At 33.3% G+C, this 23985-nt stretch overlaps 1 protein-coding gene across 1 annotated transcript in view; it reads right to left on the bottom strand.

Annotated features, from left to right (window-relative positions):
* Positions 1-23467, bottom strand: part of LOC143055279 (protocadherin gamma-A12-like) — an 84210-nt gene extending 60743 nt beyond the window's left edge. Inside the window, exons 1-5 of the mRNA XM_076228413.1 lie at positions 23461-23467; positions 22859-23002; positions 21749-21880; positions 19000-19179; positions 18429-18628 (exon numbers count right to left, since the gene is read on the bottom strand). Coding sequence (XP_076084528.1) covers positions 18429-18628; positions 19000-19179; positions 21749-21880; positions 22859-23002; positions 23461-23467 — 663 coding nt within the window. The remainder of the gene's footprint in view (positions 1-18428; positions 18629-18999; positions 19180-21748; positions 21881-22858; positions 23003-23460) is intronic.
* Between the last annotated feature and the right edge of the window lie 518 nt (positions 23468-23985).

The following is a 23985-nucleotide window of genomic DNA, read 5'->3' as shown; positions in this document are numbered from 1 at the left end:
TGAACCCTAGATAACATGTCTATAACACAGGTCCTATGTTTTACAAGAGATATGAACCCTAGATAACATTCCTATAACAGATGTCCTGTGTTTTACCAGAGATATGAACCCTAGATAACATTCCTATAACACATGTCCTAAGTTTTACAAGAGATATGAACCCTAGATAACATGTCTATAAAAAAGGTCCTATGTTTTACAAGAGATATGAACCCTAGATAACATTCCTATAACACAGGTAATGTGTTTTAAATAAAATATGAACTATATATAACATTCCTATACCATTGGTCCCGTGTTTTACAAGCGATATGAACCCTAGATAACATTCATATAACACATGTCCTGTGTTTTACAAGAGACATGAACCCTAGATAACATTCCTATAACACAGGTAATGTGTTTTAAATGGAATATGAACTATAGATAACATTCCTATACCATTGGTCCCGTGTTTTACAAGGGATATGAACCCTCGATAACATTCCTATAACACATGTCCTGTGTTTTACAAGAGATATGAACCCTAGATAACATGTCTATAAAACAGGTCCTATGTTTTACAAGAGATATGAACCCTAGATAACATTCCTATAACATAGGTCCTTTGGTTTACAAGAGATATGAACCCTCGATAACATTCCTATAACACATGTCCTGTGTTTTACAAGAGATATGAACCCTAGATAACATGTCTATAAAACAGGTCCTATGTTTTACAAGAGATATGAACCCTAGATAACATTCCTATAACAGATGTCCTGTGTTTTACAAGAGATATGAACCCTAGATAACATTCCTATAACACATATCCTGTGTTTTACAAGAGATATGAACCCTAGATAACATGTCTATAAAAAAGGTCCTATGTTTTACAAGAGATATGAACCCTAGATAACATTCCTATAACACAGGTAATGTGTTTTAAATGAAATATGAACTATAGATAACATTCCTATACCATTGGTCCCGTGTTTTACAAGCGATATGAACCCTAGATAACATTCATATAACACAGGTCCTTTGGTTTACAAGAGATATGAACCCTCGATAACATTCCTATAACACATGTCCTGTGTTTTACAAGAGATATGAACCCTAGATAACATGTCTATAACACAGGTCCTATGTTTTACAAGAGATATGAACCCTAGATAACATTCATATAACACAGGTAATGTGTTTTAAAAGGAATATGAACTAAAGATAACATTCCTATACCATTGGTCCCGTGTTTTACAAGCGATATGAACCCTAGATAACATTCCTATAACAAAGGTCCTTTCCTATAACACATGTCCTGTGTTTTACAAGAGATATGAACCCTAGATAACATGTCTATCAAACAGGTCCTATGTTTTACAAGAGATATGAACCCTAGATAACATTCCTATAACACAGGTAATGTGTTTTAAAAGGAATATGAACTATAGATAACATTCCTATACCATTGGTCCCGTGTTTTACAAGCGATATGAACCCTAGATAACATTCCTATAACTCAGGTCCTTTGGTTTACAAGAGATATGAACCCTCGATAACATTCCTATTACACAGGTCATGTGCTTAACACGAGATATGAACCCTAGATAACTTTCATATAACATTGGTCATGAGTATTTCAAGAGATATGAAGCCTAGATAACATTCCTATACCATTGGTTCCGTGTTTTACAAGCGATATGAACCCTAGATAACATTCCTATAACACAGGTCCTTTGGTTTACAAGAGATATGAACCCTAGATAACATGTCTATCAAACAGGTCCTATGTTTTACAAGAGATATGAACCCTAGATAACTTTCATATAACATTGGTCATGAGTATTTCAAGAGATATGAAGCCTAGATAACATTCCTATGACACAGATCCTGTGTTTTACAAGAGATATGAACCTTAGATAACATTCCTATTACACAGGTCATGTGCTTAACACGAGATATGAACCCTAGATAACTTTCATATAACATTGGTCATGAGTATTTCAAGAGATATGAAGCCTAGATAACATTCCTATAACACAGGTCCCGTGTTTTACAAGCGATATGCACCCTAGATAACATTCCTATAACACAGGTCCTATATTTTACAAGCGATATAAACGATAAATAACATTTCTATAACACAGATCCTTTGTTTTAAAAGAGATATGAAGCCTAGATAACTTTCATATAACATTGGTCATGATTTTTACACGAAATATGAACCCTAGATAACTTTCATATATCATTGGTCATGAGTTTTTCAAGAGCTATGCACCCTAGATAACATTTCCATAACACAGATCCTGTGTTTTACAAGAGATATGAACCCTAGATAACATGTCTATAAAACAGGTCCTATGTTTTACAAGAGATATGAACCCTAGATAACATTCCTATAACACATGTCCTGTGTTTTACAAGAGATATGAACCCTAGATAACATGTCTATAAAACAGGTCCTATGTTTTACAAGAAATATGAACCCTAGATAACATTCCTATAACACAGGTAATGTGTTTTAAATGGAATATGAACTATAGATAACATTCCTATACCATTGGTCCCGTGTTTTACAAGCGATATGAACCCTAGATAACATTCCTATAAAACAGGTCCTTTGGTTTACAAGAGATATGAATCCTCGATAACATTCCTATAACACATGTCCTGTGTTTTACAAGAGATATGAACCCTAGATAACATGTCTATCAAACAGGTCCTATGTTTTACAAGAGATATGAACCCTAGATAACATTCCTATAACACATGTCCTGTGTTTTACAAGAGATATGAACCCTAGATAACATGTCTATAACACAGGTCCTATGTTTTACAAGAGATATGAACCCTAGATAACATTCCTATAACACAGGTAATGTGTTTGTAAAGGAATATGATATGAACCCTCGATAACATTCCTATTACACAGGTCATGTGCTTAACACGAGATATGAACCCTAGATAACTTTCATATAACATTGGTCATGAGTATTTCAAGAGATATGAAGCCTAGATAACATTCCTATAACACAGATCCTGTGTTTTACAAGAGATATGAACCTTAGATAACATTCCTATTACACAGGTCATGTGCTTAACACGAGATATGAACCCTAGATAACTTTTATATAACATTGGTCATGAATATTTCAAGAGATATGAAGCCTAGATAACATTCCTATAACACAGGTCCCGTGTTTTACAAGCGATATGCACCCTAGATAACATTCCTATAACACAGGTCCTATATTTTACAAGCGATATAAACGATAAATAACATTTCTATAACACAGATCCTTTGTTTTACAAGAGATATGAAGCCTAGATAACTTTCATATAACATTGGTCATGAGTTTTACACGAAATATGAACCCTAGATAACTTTCATATATCATTGGTCATGAGTTTTTCAAGAGATATGCACCCTAGATAACATTTCCATAACACAGATCCTTTGTTTTACAAGAGATATGAACCCTAGATAACATTCATATAACATTGGTCCTGTGTTTTACACGAGATATGAACCCTAGATAACTTTCATATAACATTGGTCATGTGTTTTTTAAGGGATATGCACCCTAGATAACTTTCGTATAACATTGGTTATGAGTTTTTCAAGGGATATGCACCCTAGATAACATTCATATAACATTGGTCATAAGTTTTTCAAGAGAAAGGAAGCCTAGATAACATTCATATAACTTTGGTCATGAATTTTTCAAGGGATATGCACCCTAGATAACTTTCATATAACATTGGTCATGAGTTTTTCAAGGGATATGCATCCTAGATAACTTTCATATAACATTTGTCATGAGTTTTTCAAGGGATATGCACCCTAGATAACTTTCATATAACATTGGTCATGAGTTTTTCAAGGGAAATGAAGCCTAGCTAACATTCATATAACATTGGTCATGAGTTTTTCAAGGGATATGCATCCTAGATAACTTTCATATAACATTTGTCATGAGTTTTTCAAGGGATATGCACCCTAGATAACTTTCATATAACATTGGTCATGAGTTTTTCAAGGGAAATGAAGCCTAGCTAACATTCATATAACATTGGTCATGAGTTTTTCAAGGGATATGCACCCTAGATAACTTTCATATAACATTGGTCATGAGATTTTCAATGAATATGAAGCCTAGATAACATTCATATAACATTGGTCATGAGTTGTTCAAGGGATATGAAGCCTAGATAACATTCATATAACATTGGTCATGGATTTTGCAAGGGATATGCACCCTACATAACTTTCATATAACATTGGTCATGAGTTTTTCAAGAGATATGAAGCCTAGATAACATTCATATAACTTTGGTCATGAATTTTTCAAGGGATATGCACCCTAGATAACTTTCATATAACATTGGTCATGAGTTTTTCAAGGGATATGCATCCTAAATAACTTTCATATAACATTTGTCATGAGTTTTTCAAGGGATATGCACCCTAGATAACTTTCATATAACATTGGTCATGAGTTTTTCAAGGGAAATGAAGCCTAGATAATATTCATATAACATTGGTCATGAGTTTTTCAAGGGATATGCACCCTAGATAACTTTCATATAACATTGGTCATGAGATTTTCGATGAATATGAAGCCTAGATAACATTCATATAACATTGGTCATGAGTTGTTCAAGGGATATGAAGCCTAGATAACATTCATATAACATTGGTCATGGATTTTGCAAGGGATATGCACCCTACATAACTTTCATATAACATTGGTCATGAGTTTTTCAAGGGATATGAAGCCTAGATAACATTCATATAACATTGGTCATGAGTTTTTCAAGGGATATGCACCCTAGATAACTTTCATATAACATTGGTCATGAGTTTTTCAAGGGAAATGAAGCCTAGCTAACATTCATATAACATTGGTCATGAGTTTTTCAAGGGATATGCACCCTAGATAACTTTCATATAACATTGGTCATGAGATTTTCAATGAATATAAAGCCTAGATAACATTCATATAACATTGGTCATGAGTTGTTCAAGGGATATGAAGCCTAGATAACATTCATATAACATTGGTCATGAGTTTTTCAAGGGATATGCACCCTAGATAACTTTCATATAACATTGGTCATGAGATTTTCAATGAATATGAAGCCTAGATAACTTTCATATAACATTGGTCATGAGTATTTCAAGAGATATGAAGCCTAGATAACATTCCTATAACACAGATCCTGTGTTTTACAAGAGATATGAACCTTAGATAACATTCCTATTACACAGGTCATGTGCTTAACACGAGATATGAACCCTAGATAACTTTTATATAACATTGGTCATGAATATTTCAAGAGATATGAAGCCTAGATAACATTCCTATAACACAGGTCCCGTGTTTTACAAGCGATATGCACCCTAGATAACATTCCTATAACACAGGTCCTATATTTTACAAGCCATATAAACGATAAATAACATTTCTATAACACAGATCCTTTGTTTTACAAGAGATATGAAGCCTAGATAACTTTCATATAACATTGGTCATGAGTTTTACACGAAATATGAACCCTAGATAACTTTCATATATCATTGGTCATGAGTTTTTCAAGAGATATGCACCCTAGATAACATTTCCATAACACAGATCCTTTGTTTTACAAGAGATATGAACCCTAGATAACATTCATATAACATTGGTCCTGTGTTTTACACGAGATATGAACCCTAGATAACTTTCATATAACATTGGTCATGTGTTTTTTAAGGGATATGCACCCTAGATAACTTTCGTATAACATTGGTTATGAGTTTTTCAAGGGATATGCACCCTAGATAACATTCATATAACATTGGTCATAAGTTTTTCAAGAGACATGAAGCCTAGATAACATTCATATAACTTTGGTCATGAATTTTTCAAGGGATATGCACCCTAGATAACTTTCATATAACATTGGTCATGAGTTTTTCAAGGGATATGCATCCTAGATAACTTTCATATAACATTTGTCATGAGTTTTTCAAGGGATATGCACCCTAGATAACTTTCATATAACATTGGTCATGAGTTTTTCAAGGGAAATGAAGCCTAGCTAACATTCATATAACATTGGTCATGAGTTTTTCAAGGGATATGCACCCTAGATAACTTTCATATAACATTGGTCATGAGATTTTCAATGAATATGAAGCCTAGATAACATTCATATAACATTGGTCATGAGTTGTTCAAGGGATATGAAGCCTAGATAACATTCATATAACATTGGTCATGGATTTTGCAAGGGATATGCACCCTACATAACTTTCATATAACATTGGTCATGAGTTTTTCAAGAGATATGAAGCCTAGATAACATTCATATAACTTTGGTCATGAATTTTTCAAGGGATATGCACCCTAGATAACTTTCATATAACATTGGTCATGAGTTTTTCAAGGGATATGCATCCTAGATAACTTTCATATAACATTTGTCATGAGTTTTTCAAGGGATATGCACCCTAGATAACTTTCATATAACATTGGTCATGAGTTTTTCAAGGGAAATGAAGCCTAGATAATATTCATATAACATTGGTCATGAGTTTTTCAAGGGATATGCACCCTAGATAACTTTCATATAACATTGGTCATGAGATTTTCGATGAATATGAAGCCTAGATAACATTCATATAACATTGGTCATGAGTTGTTCAAGGGATATGAAGCCTAGATAACATTCATATAACATTGGTCATGGATTTTGCAAGGGATATGCACCCTACATAACTTTCATATAACATTGGTCATGAGTTTTTCAAGGGATATGAAGCCTAGATAACATTCATATAACATTGGTCATGAGTTTTTCAAGGGATATGCACCCTAGATAACTTTCATATAACATTGGTCATGAGTTTTTCAAGGGAAATGAAGCCTAGCTAACATTCATATAACATTGGTCATGAGTTTTTCAAGGGATATGCACCCTAGATAACTTTCATATAACATTGGTCATGAGATTTTCAATGAATATGAAGCCTAGATAACATTCATATAACATTGGTCATGAGTTGTTCAAGGGATATGAAGCCTAGATAACATTCATATAACATTGGTCATGAGTTTTTCAAGGGATATGCACCCTAGATAACTTTCATATAACATTGGTCATGAGATTTTCAATGAATATGAAGCCTAGATAACTTTCATATAACATTGGTCATGAGTATTTCAAGAGATATGAAGCCTAGATAACATTCCTATAACACAGATCCTGTGTTTTACAAGAGATATGAACCTTAGATAACATTCCTATTACACAGGTCATGTGCTTAACACGAGATATGAACCCTAGATAACTTTTATATAACATTGGTCATGAATATTTCAAGAGATATGAAGCCTAGATAACATTCCTATAACACAGGTCCCGTGTTTTACAAGCGATATGCACCCTAGATAACATTCCTATAACACAGGTCCTATATTTTACAAGCGATATAAACGATAAATAACATTTCTATAACACAGATCCTTTGTTTTACAAGAGATATGAAGCCTAGATAACTTTCATATAACATTGGTCATGAGTTTTACACGAAATATGAACCCTAGATAACTTTCATATATCATTGGTCATGAGTTTTTCAAGAGATATGCACCCTAGATAACATTTCCATAACACAGATCCTTTGTTTTACAAGAGATATGAACCCTAGATAACATTCATATAACATTGGTCCTGTGTTTTACACGAGATATGAACCCTAGATAACTTTCATATAACATTGGTCATGTGTTTTTTAAGGGATATGCACCCTAGATAACTTTCGTATAACATTGGTTATGAGTTTTTCAAGGGATATGCACCCTAGATAACATTCATATAACATTGGTCATAAGTTTTTCAAGAGACATGAAGCCTAGATAACATTCATATAACTTTGGTCATGAATTTTTCAAGGGATATGCACCCTAGATAACTTTCATATAACATTGGTCATAAGTTTTTCAAGGGATATGCATCCTAGATAACTTTCATATAACATTTGTCATGAGTTTTTCAAGGGATATGCACCCTAGATAACTTTCATATAACATTGGTCATGAGTTTTTCAAGGGAAATGAAGCCTAGCTAACATTCATATAACATTGGTCATGAGTTTTTCAAGGGATATGCACCCTAGATAACTTTCATATAACATTGGTCATGAGATTTTCAATGAATATGAAGCCTAGATAACATTCATATAACATTGGTCATGAGTTGTTCAAGGGATATGAAGCCTAGAAAACATTCATATAACATTGGTCATGGATTTTGCAAGGGATATGCACCCTACATAACTTTCATATAACATTGGTCATGAGTTTTTCAAGAGATATGAAGCCTAGATAACATTCATATAACTTTGGTCATGAATTTTTCAAGGGATATGCACCCTAGATAACTTTCATATAACATTGGTCATGAGTTTTTCAAGGGATATGCATCCTAGATAACTTTCATATAACATTTGTCATGAGTTTTTCAAGGGATATGCACCCTAGATATGCATCCTACATAACTTTCATATAACATTTGTCATGAGTTTTTCAAGGAATATGCACCCTAGATAACTTTCATATAACATTGGTCATGAGTTTTTCAAGGGAAATGAAGCCTAGATAACATTCATATAACATTGGTCATGAGTTTTTCAAGGGATATGCACCCTAGATAACTTTCATATAACATTGGTCATGAGATTTTCAATGAATATGAAGCCTAGATAACATTCATATAACATTGGTCATGAGTTGTTCAAGGGATATGAAGCCTAGATAACATTCATATAACATTGGTCATGGATTTTGCAAGGGATATGCACCCTACATAACTTTCATATAACATTGGTCATGAGTTTTTCAAGGGATATGAAGCCTAGATAACATTCATATAACATTGGTCATGAGTTTTTCAAGGGATATGCACCCTAGATAACTTTCATATAACATTGGTCATGAGTTTTTCAAGGGAAATGAAGCCTAGCTAACATTCATATAACATTGGTCATGAGTTTTTCAAGGGATATGCACCCTAGATAACTTTCATATAACATTGGTCATGAGATTTTCAATGAATATGAAGCCTAGATAACATTAATATAACATTGGTCATGAGTTGTTCAAGGGATATGAAGCCTAGATAACATTCATATAACATTGGTCATGGATTTTGCAAGGGATATGCACCCTACATAACTTTCATATAACATTGGTCATGAGTTTTTCAAGAGATATGAAGCCTAGATAACATTCATATAACTTTGGTCATGAATTTTTCAAGGGATATGCACCCTAGATAACTTTCATATAACATTGGTCATGAGTTTTTCAAGGGAAATGAAGCCTAGATAACATTCATATAACATTGGTCATGAGTTTTTCAAGGGATATGCACCCTAGATAACTTTCATATAACATTGGTCATGAGATTTTCAATGAATATGAAGCCTAGATAACATTCATATAACATTGGTCATGAGTTGTTCAAGGGATATGAAGCCTAGATAACATTCATATAACATTGGTCATGGATTTTGCAAGGGATATGCACCCTACATAACTTTCATATAACATTGGTCATGAGTTTTTCAAGGGATATGAAGCCTAGATAACATTCATATAACAATGGTCATGAGTTTTTCAAGGGATTTGAAGACTTTATAATTTTCATATAACATTGGTCATGAGTTTTTCAAGAGATATGAAGCCTAGATAACATTCATATAACATTGGTCCTGTGTTTTACACGAGATATTAAGCCTAGATAACTTTCATATAACATTGGTCATGAGTTTTTCAAGGGATATGAAGCCTAGATAACTTTCATATAACATTTGTCATGAGTTTTTCAAGGGATATGCACCCTAGATAACTTTCATATAACATTGGTCATGAGTTTTTCAAGGGATATGAAGCCTAGATAACATTCATATAACATTGGTCATGAGTTTTGCAAGGGATTTGAAGCCTAGATAACTTTCATATATCATTGGTCATGAGTTTTTCAAGAGATATGAAGCCTAGATAACATTCATATAACGTTGGTTGTGAGTTTTCCAAGGGATATGCCCCCTAGATAACTTTCATATAACATTGGTCATGAGTTTTGCAAGGGATATGAAGCCTAGATAACATTCATATAACATTGGTCATGAGTTTTTTTCCAGGGATATGAAGCCTAGATAACATTCATATAACATTGGTCATGAGTTTTTTAAGGGATATGAAGCCTAGATAACATTCATATAACATTGGTCATGAGTTTTTCAAGGGATATGAAGCCTAGATAACATTCATATAACATTGGTCATGAGTTTTTCAAGGGATATGAAGCCTAGATAACGTAAATTAAGCACTGTTACTAGTACATATTTTTAAGAAGTATGTTGTTTGGATTATGTTTGTATAAGACTTGAATTGACTTTTATTTCAGGGCTATACATATAAATGAATTAAAATTAAGACTACGATTTCTCAAAATTTCAACAAAAAATGTCCCCATTTAGTAAGAATCTATCATGTGTGTCCCCCATTAATTTTACTTTGACAAGCATACGTGTCCCTATTTGATGTTATTTGGGCATTCATATTTGTGTCCCCTAGCTTACGTTTATACAACACTAGTACAGAGTTAGTCGAGGTGTATAAACACTGTTGCTGAGTTTTTCCAGGGATGCGTTAACGTTTTTAAACACTGGCACTGAGTAAATCAAGTGGTATGACCCCTAGATAGCGTTCCTATAACACTGGTTCTGTGCTTTTCAAGTGATATGGACCCTAGACAACGGTATATAACACTGATATTAAGTCTTCAAAGGGATATGAACCCTATAAAACTTTCATATAACACTGATACTAAGATATTCTAGGTGAATGACCACTGACAGCAAATATTTCCACATCACTGACAATGAGTTGTTCCAGGTTTTTATCTGTAGGGAATGTTCTGAAACACTCTTACTGAGATGTTTGAAGTTTATAACCCTAGATAACTTTCATACAACACTGATTCTGAGATGTTCTAGGTAAATGACACCTAGAACACAGGTCCGTATACATAATTTCATCTTCATCAGTTTGTTCATTTGAATAGAGACCGCTGCCAATAGTTTAATTACATAAAAAGATCCCATTTTGATGCATTCCATTGAGACACTAATGTCCCCACTTAGATATCTTTGATAAGACGAAAAGTCCTCATTTAGAAATCTCATATCATACTGTGTGTCCCCAATTAATTCACGAAATAAATGCCATTAATAGTCCCCATTTAGAAAGCTGATACCATAGATGTGTGTATAATTTGTGTGTCCCCATTTAGTTCACTTAATTTATGTCATTCAAATGACGTTTCTAAGCTACCAACTGTTACATGCGATTATAATAAGTTCTTTTGTAAGCAAATCTGATATTAAATTAAACACAAGACCTACACGAAAGAAGTCCCCATTTGAGCGTGTTGTAGCAGGTGTCCCCACTTGACACCTTAGACATGTATGTGTGTGTGTGTGTGTGTGCCAGTTGTGTCAACTGGGGACACACACGTGTAGGAAACCCTTCAATTGGGGACACATATCAAACGGGGACGTCCCCAATTGTCAAAGTGCTGTAAATCGAATTTTTTTGCGTCCTTTTCTATCAGAAACAAATTTTCTTACAAAAACAATTTTATAAACATTTGTCCTCAATTCAACTATTTCAACCGGACATAGTTTGTGTGACGGCTTACATGTTGGAAACTCGCAAAGCGCGGACGTGATACACTCGGTCCCCGTTTGCACCATCTTATTCATATCATGTGACCAAGCACAAAATGGCGACCGATTAACTAGCAGCGAGGTAAAGTTTATTTGTGTTGCACTATTTCATGTATTATGATGGGCGGATCAAGGATTTTAGATTAGGGGAGGGGGACGCAAAGTTACTTTTTTTAGGTATAATTATCGAAACATTGGAATATTCTTTTAGAGAGGGTGCTTTGTAGATATCTTGCCTGCCAAGCAAAACGTGGCGAGAAATATTTTGTGGTAAATTAACACAGGCACAATGTCTAAGAAAAAATCCTATATTAAGGTATATATAAGGGGGGGGGGCGGAAATTTTGAGACAAGTGCCTTTGTAAATTAACGAGAAATAAAAGTTTCAAGCTAAAACCGCATAGATCCACCCCTGTCAATCTACAATCACCATAATTTATAACAAGAAATCTGTGAGCTTCTATTCAATGACTCACAGGAGTGGCTCACCTGACCAATTTTAGATTTTGAAAACAAATATTTCTTCTTTTGCAAGCGATTTTTAATTGTCTTTTCAAAAAAAAAAAATTATTGTTTTTTGTTGTTTTCTGACAATGTCTGAGGTCGTGCCAAACTTTTTATATACATTTTTTACTGCAAACCTAACCACTTATATCAGAATAAGATGCTGACAAAGATATTTTTATTTTAATGGGATCCTTTGTAATATGGAAATACGAGTTGGGGCCTTGACCTGTCAACGTATAGTTGTATATACATGTATATTATGATACAAACTAAACTACATGTAACCTTTTGTTTGAACCAGTATTTCTATCTTTCATTAACATGATTAAGAAAGAATCTTACCTGAACTGTTTTCTTGGCCGGACAATGATGAAATAACCAATCCAACCGCGGGTAGGGCCTTTCGCCTAATTCATTTTACTTTGTGGGAAAGTGAGGTATATATGTTGGGATGTTTTGGAACTTCGATTATCAAAGAAAGTGTTTATAAAATCAGCAACTACACCATGTACACTGTCACAATTGTTTTACTTTAACTGACAGAAGCCTATCATTTTTGTCATCAAACTCAGTACCGCGTTCGACACCTTTCTTTGAAGTATAATATATTTATAGAACTTATAAATAAATCATAGGTCAGTTTGTTAGTAATCATGTTGATTCTGTTAAACTTACTGTTTTATATAATTCTTTGAATGTTAACAGATGTAATGCGACGACATTAATTTTTCGTCATCTGTTCAGATACTCTATTGAGCTGAGGACAACCAATGCTTTGCAAATTTTATAGGGGGCGCACGCCTGCCAAGCCCCTGCCCGCAAAGCCCTCGCCTTAATCTGCCCCTGATTATCCATCTATGATGTCTTTTCTTTTCGACGATTTACACGTTAAGTAAAATGCCTCATATGGAGAACAGGTCCAGGAACAGATTCATACCGTCAGTTTCCATTTAACGTAATAATTCTAATCTTTAATACTTTTATATAACATGGTAAATCAGAACTATCAGTAGATTTATCTACAGTGATTTATATAGTGTGAAGCACGGTTTCCGCTGGTGGTCGCCATTTTCGCAATTTGCGAAAAAATAATGATTGTGGCGATTAAAATTCGTCATTGGCGAAAGAAATATATATAACGATTTATTTTCAACCATCTTGTTTATTTACTTTTTTTTCGGGTTTCTCTGATTTTACCGATCAGATAATACTCGGAATTCACCTTGAACTCGTTAAGATTTTGACAGAAAATCAATAATCAGCTGATTGCATTTATAGCTATAGACATCAAAGGACTAAATAATAACCAAGTGTTGATTGTATGATATGACAAAATGATATGGTTAAATGGCTTCTGTCAAATGGCACAAAAGAGATTTATTAACCACTTTGCGACGCACGTGTTTGAAAAAAAATGTTTACGCTTCCTCTCCTTCTTTTAGTGATAGTCCAGAAAAGAAAACTGTTGTTATGACGAAAAATGTTCAAAAGCAAGAAAGGTCTCTGATTTAAAACTTTATCATTTAAATTTCATATAGATAATTGATTTGAGTGGGTACTTTAAAGTCGTTTCAGTGACCAACGTGTTTCAAGCATATAAATTGGATCAATTTCAAGTGATAAAATGTTTTGTTTTGTTGTAAAAACCACTTCTTATTTAGGGGGGGGGGAGCTAGGAAAAAAAGGAAATTTTTAAAAGAAAAATATATCTGTGTTACTTGGCGAAAAAAATAATAAAGTGGCGAAAATTATATTGTTTTGGCGAAAGAGGTGGCGAAAAAAGTAATTGACCAAGGGGAAACCCTGGTGTGGAGGGGAAGGGACCAAGGACCTTGACAATTAGGAACAAAAGATCGTAAATGTTGGCTTTGCGGAAAATATATTATGTATATATACAAGTTGATGCCGGGGTAAAAATTTGCGTTGCAGCTCATTAGCCATTTGCAAATAATTTCTAAGCCCTCATGTTAAAATCATGTTTTCAGGACAAATAAGTGTCCTTGGGATATATATATATTATTCAATTTTAAAATACTCTGGGAAATTATGGTACCCTTTGCTTTTCAAAGTGCTGTACGGTTAATAGATTTTTTTTGGGGATCCTCTTCTATCAGAGACAAATTTCTTATAAAAACAATAATTTAAATAATTGTCCTCAGTTTAACTATTTCAACCGGACATAGTTTGTGTAACGGCTTCCATGTTTGAAACAAGCAAACCGTAGACAAGTCACACCCAGTTCGCATTTGCACCATCTTATACATATCACTTGACTGAACCATACATGTAATGGCGACCTGTCTGCATGAAAATAGTGGTGAGGAAAACTTAGTTTATCAGTAGTCCTTTTGGGTCTCATTGGGGGGTTCTGATCCTGGATCCCGCTTACTGTTTTGACAGATTCCCGTATCCTGCATACACTATGTACTTAAGCAATTCTCATTTTTGTCGAGCCTGCAACTTTTGTTGCAGAAAGCTCGACATAGGGATAGTGATCCGGCGGCAGCGGTATTAGCTAACTTCTTAAAAGCTTTATATTTTAGAAGGTGGAAGACATGGATGCTTCATACTTTGTATATATACATTTTGTAGATGCCTCATGTTACGAAGTTTCCGTCAGTCACATTTTCAATGTCCTTGACCATGTTGACCTCATTTTCATGGTTCAGTGACCACTTGAAAAAAAAGTTCAAATTTTTTGTAAAGTTGAATTCTCTCTTATTATAAGTAATAGGATAACTATATTTTATATGTGCGTACCTTGCAAGGTCCTCATGTCTGTCAGACAGTTTTCACTTGACCTCGACCTCATTTCATGGATCAGTGAACAAGGTTAAGTTTTGGTGATCAAGTCCATATCTCAGATACTATAAGCAATAGGGCTAGTATATTCAGTGTATGAAAGGACTGTAAGGTGTACATGTCCAACTGGCAGGTGTCATCTGACCTTGACCTCATTTTCATGGTTCAGTGGTTATAGTTAAATTTTTGTGTTTTGGTCTGTTTTCTCATACTATATGCAATAGGTCTACTATATTTGTTGTATGGAATGATTGTAAGGTGTACATGTCTAGCGGGCAGATGTCATGTGACCTTGACCTCATTTTCATGGTTCAGTAGTCAATGTTAAGTTTTTGAGTTTTGGTCTTTTTATCTAATACTATATGCTATAGGTCAACTATATTTGGTGTATTGAAATATTTTATGATCTTTATGTCAGTCGTGCAGGTTTTATTTGACCGTGACCTCATTTTCACGGTTCATTGCACTGTGTTAAGTTTTTGTGTTTTGGTCTATTTTTCTTAAACTATAAGTAACAAGTCAACTATATATGTTGTATAGAAGCATTGCGAGCTGTACATGTCTGTCTGGCATGGTTCATCTGACCTTGACCTCATTTTCAAGGTTCATTGGTCTTTGTTTAAATAGTTATCTTGGTTAATGTAAAGTTTATGTGACAGTTGTTATAAAGCTTAACTTTGTACCTAGGACTATCAACATAATATCAATGATTAGTGTAGAAGGCGAGACATTTCAGCGTGTGCACTCTTGTTTGTCATTTCCCCGGGTCCCGCTAGACTCCATTTCCCGTTTAAACGGCACAATAATTCGACTTTCACGTGTCACGCTTACACAAAATCAGCAATCCCGTGTCACGCTTCGACCCCAATGAGACCCACGTTGAAGACTTTGACCTACCATGGTTTTTCTTTAACAAATTGTGACTTGGAGAGTTTTCTCATTTGCACTCAAACCACATCTTATATCTGTATAAATATAGGGGATCTCCATGACCTGTTTTAAGATGGGGCACCACCATTGTTAAATTATCATCTGCCACCGTCCAAAGATCACCGCCATCATTAAATTATCTTCCGCCATCCTCAAACAATGTTAAAAAAAATAGAAAAAAATGTTTTTGTTTCTCTAGCGACCCACATTTTCTTGGTTAGCAACCTATAATCAATTAACCCTTAAGCTTTTTGTATTACAATCCAAAGGGTCTTCCTGATTACAAATTTAAAGCCCTAAGGGATATATCCGGCTAAAAATTACTAATCACTTTAACAATTGATTGCATTATCATGATTATTAGGTAATGTCTGCAAATGCTAATGAAAATTTTAAATAAAAAAGATAAAGGTTAAATCCAGTATTTTAACAGAATGACAGAGAAAAAAGTATTACAAGTGGAACATATGATTGACTTGCGCAATCAGCATCTCCCTTTTTTAAAAGAGTACAAAATAAGACGTTAAACTGAACATAATTTTATATATACCAAAAAGCATATTAGTACAGCAATTATTGATACATGTAATATTTGATCACTCTTCAAGTTTAAAAATAAATACATCATCACTCACAAAACATGAATATTAACTGCAACTTGATAAATTGATAAAAATGACAATTAAGGAAATTAGTTGTTATTATATAATGAAATATATATATGACATGTATAATAAGCAATGTGTATCAGCCTGTTCAGCATTCCTTACATAGAAATGAGGGAATGAAATATTTTCGATCATGCAACAGCGTAAATACAAGTTTTTCCATGGTGAAAGTTGCTCCAACATTAAATTTTCATCTAAAAATGTATAGGAGTCCCTGGATATAAATTTTGAAAAAAATAGTTAAAAGTACTCAGAATATTGGCTTGCTTGCCCACTAACATGACTAAGCACCCTGTAGTTCCCTTTATAAAATCAAAGGCAATGCACTGGGTGTGGTGGTCTATATGATGTAGATGATATTTACCGGTACTTACAATCTCCGTACAGAATAAAAATTTACTTATAACGATGATAATTAAATTAAATTGACCGACCCATCTGCGGAGGAACTGATAATCTTGCATAAGGAAAGGATTACAAATATGTAGGTCTGTCGTGTCTGAAATACAATGACACACCTTAAAGGTACAAATGGTTCTGCATTTCGACAATTGGTATCTTTGGTGATACTTGGGGCCACAATATTTGAAAATACAAAATTTATAGGGCTTATTTAACCAACACAAAATGTATACCCATATCCGGGCAAGGGCCTACATTGATGAATTTAAAATAATTTCCCATAATTGTGTATAAGAAAAATTAAATTACACACTATTTGTAAGGTGTTGCCAGTACCAAAGGTCTGGCTACTGGCTGGTGATATGTTTGAAACCTTACCTTACCTAAGTAGCAAAATTATCGATCTAGTGGCGTAAGGATATTTTGACTAGTTTTCACAATTTGGGGCTACGTTTATTTTGTACATGGATTATTTCTTCGATAACAGTTACTTGTAGGTGTACTTATAATATATTTTGTATTGTGCACTTCTAAAAAATTGTTTTGCATTTGTGATTTCGGGTTTTTATAGTTGACTATGCGGTATTGGATTTGCTCATTGTTGAAGTCCGTAAGGTGATATATAGCTCATTGGTATTCATACCACATCTTCTCTTTTATAGTCATAAATACTAATTGTCTGTATAAACCAATCAGACTTAAACTCAATAATGAGTTTACTAGTTTTCGGGCTATAAAAATGCAATCAATAATGCTAATCAAATTACAGTCAAACAACGACAAAGCAGCAGTTGTTGGTGAATATGATTCAACTATAAATGCTGGGTTACAGAAAAGTCAAAACATATAAAGAATGGAAAAACATAAAAAATAAATTAGGAATACAAAATAATAAGTTGCTTATATATACGGAATGGAGAAAATTGGCTAAAAAGAATTACGAATACACAAAAATAGAGAAAAAGAATTAGGTACAGAGAAAAATTGACAAAACAAAGAATTAAGTATAGTGTAAAATGGACAAAAAAGAATTAAGAATAGAGAAAAGTTGACAAAAACATTAAGAGTAAAGAAAAAAGGTCTACACAATAAAAGAAAAGAAACTTATATGAAGTACACCATACAAACCCTCATAACTGTATGAAAAACAATGTTTTTGAATTGCATAAAGGAAATGTGTATGTGTTAAATCATTTTTAGTGATTGCAAACCAAAACACCAAGCGTTTAAGACCATATACATTATTAGAAAGTATAAACAGATACATAAAACCTTCTACATATATGTTGGTTAGAACTTTGACCGCATTAAATGGTAAAAAGGTATTGACATGAATTAAACATTATCGTACGTACCACGTTCTCTGTGTCATTTAAAACGTAATGGGTATTACTGAGTGTTGGAACATCGTTCACATTTACAAAAGAGATTGTGACAGTTGTTGTTGCAGTGTCTTTAGTATCAGTGGCTCTCACAACGAACCGGAAGCTGGTAGCAAACCCAACATAGAACAGATTGTCGTAGTCAAATTCTGCAATAGTTGAAATCTGTCCACCTGAAAAAAGTAGTGTTATGACAAAAGGTTAATTTAGTTACCAATGAAACAGTGAGACGGTGAGAAATTCCCTAGTTTTTGTTCTTACTTGGTGAACTTCCCCTAATATGGTGTTGTGGTCAAATACAAACGAGTCATTCCATGCTATAAATCATTTTCAGAATAAGTAATAAATAATTGAGTCACTTTTCATTCATGAGGTCAATGTTTTTTTTATGAATATATATATGGTCATAAATTAACTTTTCAATATCAGTGTATCAAAAGATGTAAACCAAACGCGTGCGGATGATTTAAAATTGGTGATTTTTATTTATGAAATGATGTTCACTAAAATTTGAATAATAATATTAACTAAATAACATACTTACTCGCTGAATCTATAGCAAAGTAACTGTTTGTAGTCGGTGTCCATGAATATGTAACGACGTCTACTGAATCAAGATCTGTTGTAAAATATGTATATAATAGTGTATCTACAGCGGTATTTTCTTCTACCCCGATTTTTAGGTCAGATTCAGCATATACGAAAACCGGAATATCATTAATGTCTGAAAGAAAGAAAACTTGTGATATAACAAGAAAATAAAATTGCCGTTTCTGTTTAAGCACCAATTGGCGAAAAGACATTGAGGTAAACACTTTATTAGAAATGAAATAGACAGCTGCGCCATGAGCGCATGATACGCCCGTCGTCTTGTGTGTGAAGTTTTATTCAACAATCACAAATAGTTTCTGAGATACGGCGCGACACATGAAATCCCCCTTTTTTACAAAATACTCAATAACTGTAAAATAACATTTTGAATCATCACAAAAAAAGTATACAGATCTTATTATTAATTAAACTGTAAGAAGTGTGTAAATTTTAAAGCAATAATCATTTATGGTTTTTAATATACGGTGTGAAACCCCTACCCCCCCCCTTCCCCCGTTTATAAAAAACCTCTATTACTCTAAAATTAAATTTTGAATCATCACCAAAAAGTATACAGATCTTCAGATTAATATAACTAAGAAGTGTGTAAAGTTTTAAGCAATAGTCATAAATCATGAAACACCCCAAATTTGAAGGTTTTTTATAACCAAAAAGAATACAGATCATTTGATCATCATAAGAAACAACTATTTTAAGTTTCATGAAATTTGGATTAGTGTTTCTCAAGTTAAGGTGCGACATGTTTATGCCGGACAGACAGACGGACAGACAGACGGACGGACGCAGGACATTCATATTTCATAATACGTTCCGTCAAAATTTCGACAGGCGTATACATCCTTATCAAATAAAAGACAGTAGAAAACATTAAAGACCATACTCAGAACAATTGAAAATTGAAAAAAAATTTCAATTGTGAATTCGACAAATCTCGAATGCTTTACTCAACATAAACCATAACCGAATGCACGCTCTCTTTTAGTCAGCATACCCAAATCGTATTTCAAAGTATAAGAAATCAAGGAGAATGTGTCTAACATATCTGCATAATGTAGACACATTACAAAACATATTACCATTAAGCTGCTGACCAATCATCAAGTCATTCTACTTAGCCATTTAAGATACATTGAGAGTATTGAAGGAATATAACAACAACAAAAAAATCACAAATTATTTGAAAATAGAAAGTAAAAATGTTTTAGTCATTTTTATTATAAACTTTAATCATTGTTAATATCAGGATTCTGTTGATCTTTGAAATAACATATATTTAGATATGTGTTATACAGGTGTTACTGACACAAATGAATACTAGTGCTATTCTTTTTCTAGTCTGAAGTTAAAAACTCATCAGAGATGCAAGACATACTTTGGTGTGGGACTGTCATACAAGTGAGAGGTTTAGCTAGCTATAAAACCAGGTTCAATCCACCATTTTCTACATTTGAAAATGCCTGTAACAAGTCAGGAATATGACAGTTCTTGTTCATTCGTTTTTTATGCGTTTTGTTATTTGATTTTGCCATGTGATTATGGACTTTCCGAATTGATTATCCTCTGAGTTCAGTATTTTTGTGATTTGACTTTTTTTGGTAATAAAACCACGCATTGTTTTCTCAACAACACTCACAAATGGAACCCGCACTATAACAATTGGGAAGCAACAACCAATTCAATCTTAAAGATCTTTGACATTCAAAAACATTATTCAAAGAATAAGTTATGCAGTCATGTGTAAGTATATTTTCATCACCTACTAATCAAAAGAATGTTTGTGAAAAATAAATGCATCGTATAATTTAGAAAGATAAATGAAATCGTTATTGCACTGTCCAGCCAGCAAGGTGTAATTCGTTGTCATGTTTCGTTTAAAAGGGGATTAACGGTAAACAAAACTATATGATAAACCAAACTCCTATAAATGACCTTTAGTTTGCCACTGCTGGTGGACGTTTCGTCCCCGAGGGTATCACCAGCCCAGTAGTCAGCACTTCTGGTGTTGACATGAATATCAATTATAAGGTCATTTTTATAAATTTTCTGTTTACAAAACTTTGAATTTTTCGAAAAACTAAGGATTTTCTTACCCCAGTAGTAGATTACCTTACCCGTATTTGGCACAACTTTTTGGAATTTTGGGTCCTCAATGCTCTTCAATTCTGTAATTGTTTGGCTTTTTAACTATTTCGATCTGAGCGTCACTGATGAGTCTTATGTAGACGAAACGCGCGTCTGGCGTATAAAATTATAATCCTGGTACTTTTGATAACTATTTACGATAGGTTTCATGGCACAAAACGTCCCAAGTTTATCCAAGTATATAAACAATGTTGCATACGAGCATAGAGATACATCACAATTTCAGGGACTGAATTTCGGCTCTCCCTTGACACCATTTGCAATTATGGTCTTGATGAAGCGATGATTGTCCGTCGGGAGAGGACGATAAATGTCTGACTTGCGTTAAAAAAGAGAGCGATGTCTTTTGCAAGTAAAAGATACCCTTGTAGATTTCGAAAACGAACAGGCTATTGACGCTACAAGACATCACTTGCACCTGCAAAGTGGAAAAGGTTTAATTTAAGTTGCAATAACTTGTTTCCAAATCCACTATCAATAAATACGTTTAAACTAATCATATCTTATCCATGAAAATCATTTTAAATCAGATGTCTTACTTTCTACATAAACGCTAAGAACATTTGACCCCACTGTAGTGTCTCCATCATTCACTGTAACATGGATATCAAAAGCAGGTACTTGTATTGTGGAAAAATCAACAGTGGTTTTTATATCTGCTCCTGTTGATGCTTGAAATAAAAGATAACGAATAGATCAAAATCTTCATAAAATCTTTGTTTGTTTATTTTTTGTTGGGTTTAAAAATACAAATATCTGTTGTCCTTTGTTTTGGATTGGTTGTCTGTATATCATACCAGATTTTAATTGTTTTTAAACAAGACATTTGAATAAACCATTGTAGGTTGTTTCGTAGTGACGACCGTTTGATGTAGCGGATAAAACCCCAAGTATGCTTTGGTCATTTTTATTGACTTCCCCTTTTAAAATCTAATTTCTCGTTTTTTGTTATGGTTTTATGCTTATTTCGTGTTGCCGGAACAGAATATTTCTTCAATATTACCATTTTTATCTTCTATTTTTTTCTATCCCTATTCTGTTGGTGATTGTACATTTTATATTTACTCATTTTTTTTAGTAATCTATTATGTTCAGCATCACAACGGTTTAACATATTTTGTACTTGCGATACTTTGTTGGGTGACCAAATTTTTGAAACTCATTCGTAATCCATATGATCAACAAAATAATGAGTTATGCATTGTGATTATTATTGATGCATCACCATACTTAATAAATTAAAATATTCTGACTAAAATCAAATGATGTAACATTGTTTGGTCATTTTGAAAATATGAGTGCAATAGCTGTTAACATTACTGTCTCAATTATGAAAGTTTTTTGAAAAAATGCGATAGTAAAGCATTCAACCAGGATACAGAGGATTAAAACGGGATAAATATTCGAGATAATAAGTAAGATTACAGTAAACATCTCTAAAGTCAAATTTGATTTCACATTAAATTTATAAAATGAAAAAAACATGTTGTATAATTTTCGCGCTTTATGAATTTACTTTCATATGGTGCGCTCAAACTTTAACATTTAATAACCGTGGGTAACAAAATGTAGAACGCAATGACCTATATAACTAAAAAGAACCTAAAATAATTACCGATTTTAATTATTTTCATTTTACTCCTACTTACTTGTTGTCCGGGAGAAAGGACATGACGCTGAAGGTTCGCAATTGATTGCATATGACAGTGACGTCGTAGCAGTATCGGCGTCAGTCACAACAATAGGAATCGTAAAATCGGAACTTGTTGACTGTTGAGGCAGGATCTCTTCACCTAAATATAAATGTAAATATGATATCCATTTCAAAGATGTTTTTTATTAATCTATAAAAATAAGGATCAATATAAAATTTATAAGTTTTTGTACTAATTTAGTGAGTTGAAGAAAACAATTATAATAATTGCATGCACAAGAAAAAGAATGTAAACATAACGAATGAAACTTTCACTTGGTACCTGTTATAGATGTACAGGATAATATCACATGTCAATCGTATACTTTATCATTTTGCAGTTAATTTGGTACCATTATTGGGGTAAACTATTATTGCAGAAGAATATCGTTTTACTAAATTAAGAGTATCATTAAATGTACATTATACAAATGTGAACAATGCAAAATGGTTACATTTAATCGTTATTTCAGAACCTTTGCAATGGGGTATTCATTGACATACAACATGTACAATTAAGTACAACGAGTTCATCATTTTTCTACATCTTTCAATCACTTTCCATGTGAATGCTTAACTCCATAAGTGTGTATATGACTTATACACACTTTTATGTTATACCTGTCAAATTTGAAGAAATATCTACATAAATTCTTCATGTTTTATACTGCGGGTTGCAGTTTCTTAAACGTTGACTAAGCGATTTTTTTCGTTCATATCACCAAAACATAAAAAGTTAAATGCAAGCAAAAACTAATTGGGTTTTACGCTGAACGCGGACCAGAGAAAAGCTATGACTATTATTACTATTATGTGCATGTGATATATCGACAATTTAGTTTGCAATTAACCTTTGATTAAAAGGATTTTCCAGTTAAATAGATAAATACTTAAGTGGAAGGTCTGTAAATTCGGATGGTATGTTTTTGATTACATAAACCTTTAAGTGTCCTTTGTCAGAAGGTTGCCTCCCATCTGTACACGTGACACTGACGTCATGTCTTACTACATTGTCATAGTCAAGGCTTCTGTTTCTTGGTATATAAACATAATATATTCCATATTCTTAAAAAAACATAAATA

The sequence above is a fragment of the Mytilus galloprovincialis genome, chromosome 12 (assembly GCF_965363235.1).
Source record: "Mytilus galloprovincialis chromosome 12, xbMytGall1.hap1.1, whole genome shotgun sequence".
Lineage (NCBI taxonomy): Eukaryota > Metazoa > Mollusca > Bivalvia > Mytilida > Mytilidae > Mytilus > Mytilus galloprovincialis.
Note: the sequence above shows the minus strand (reverse complement) of the source record. Positions and strands in the feature narration are given on the sequence as shown.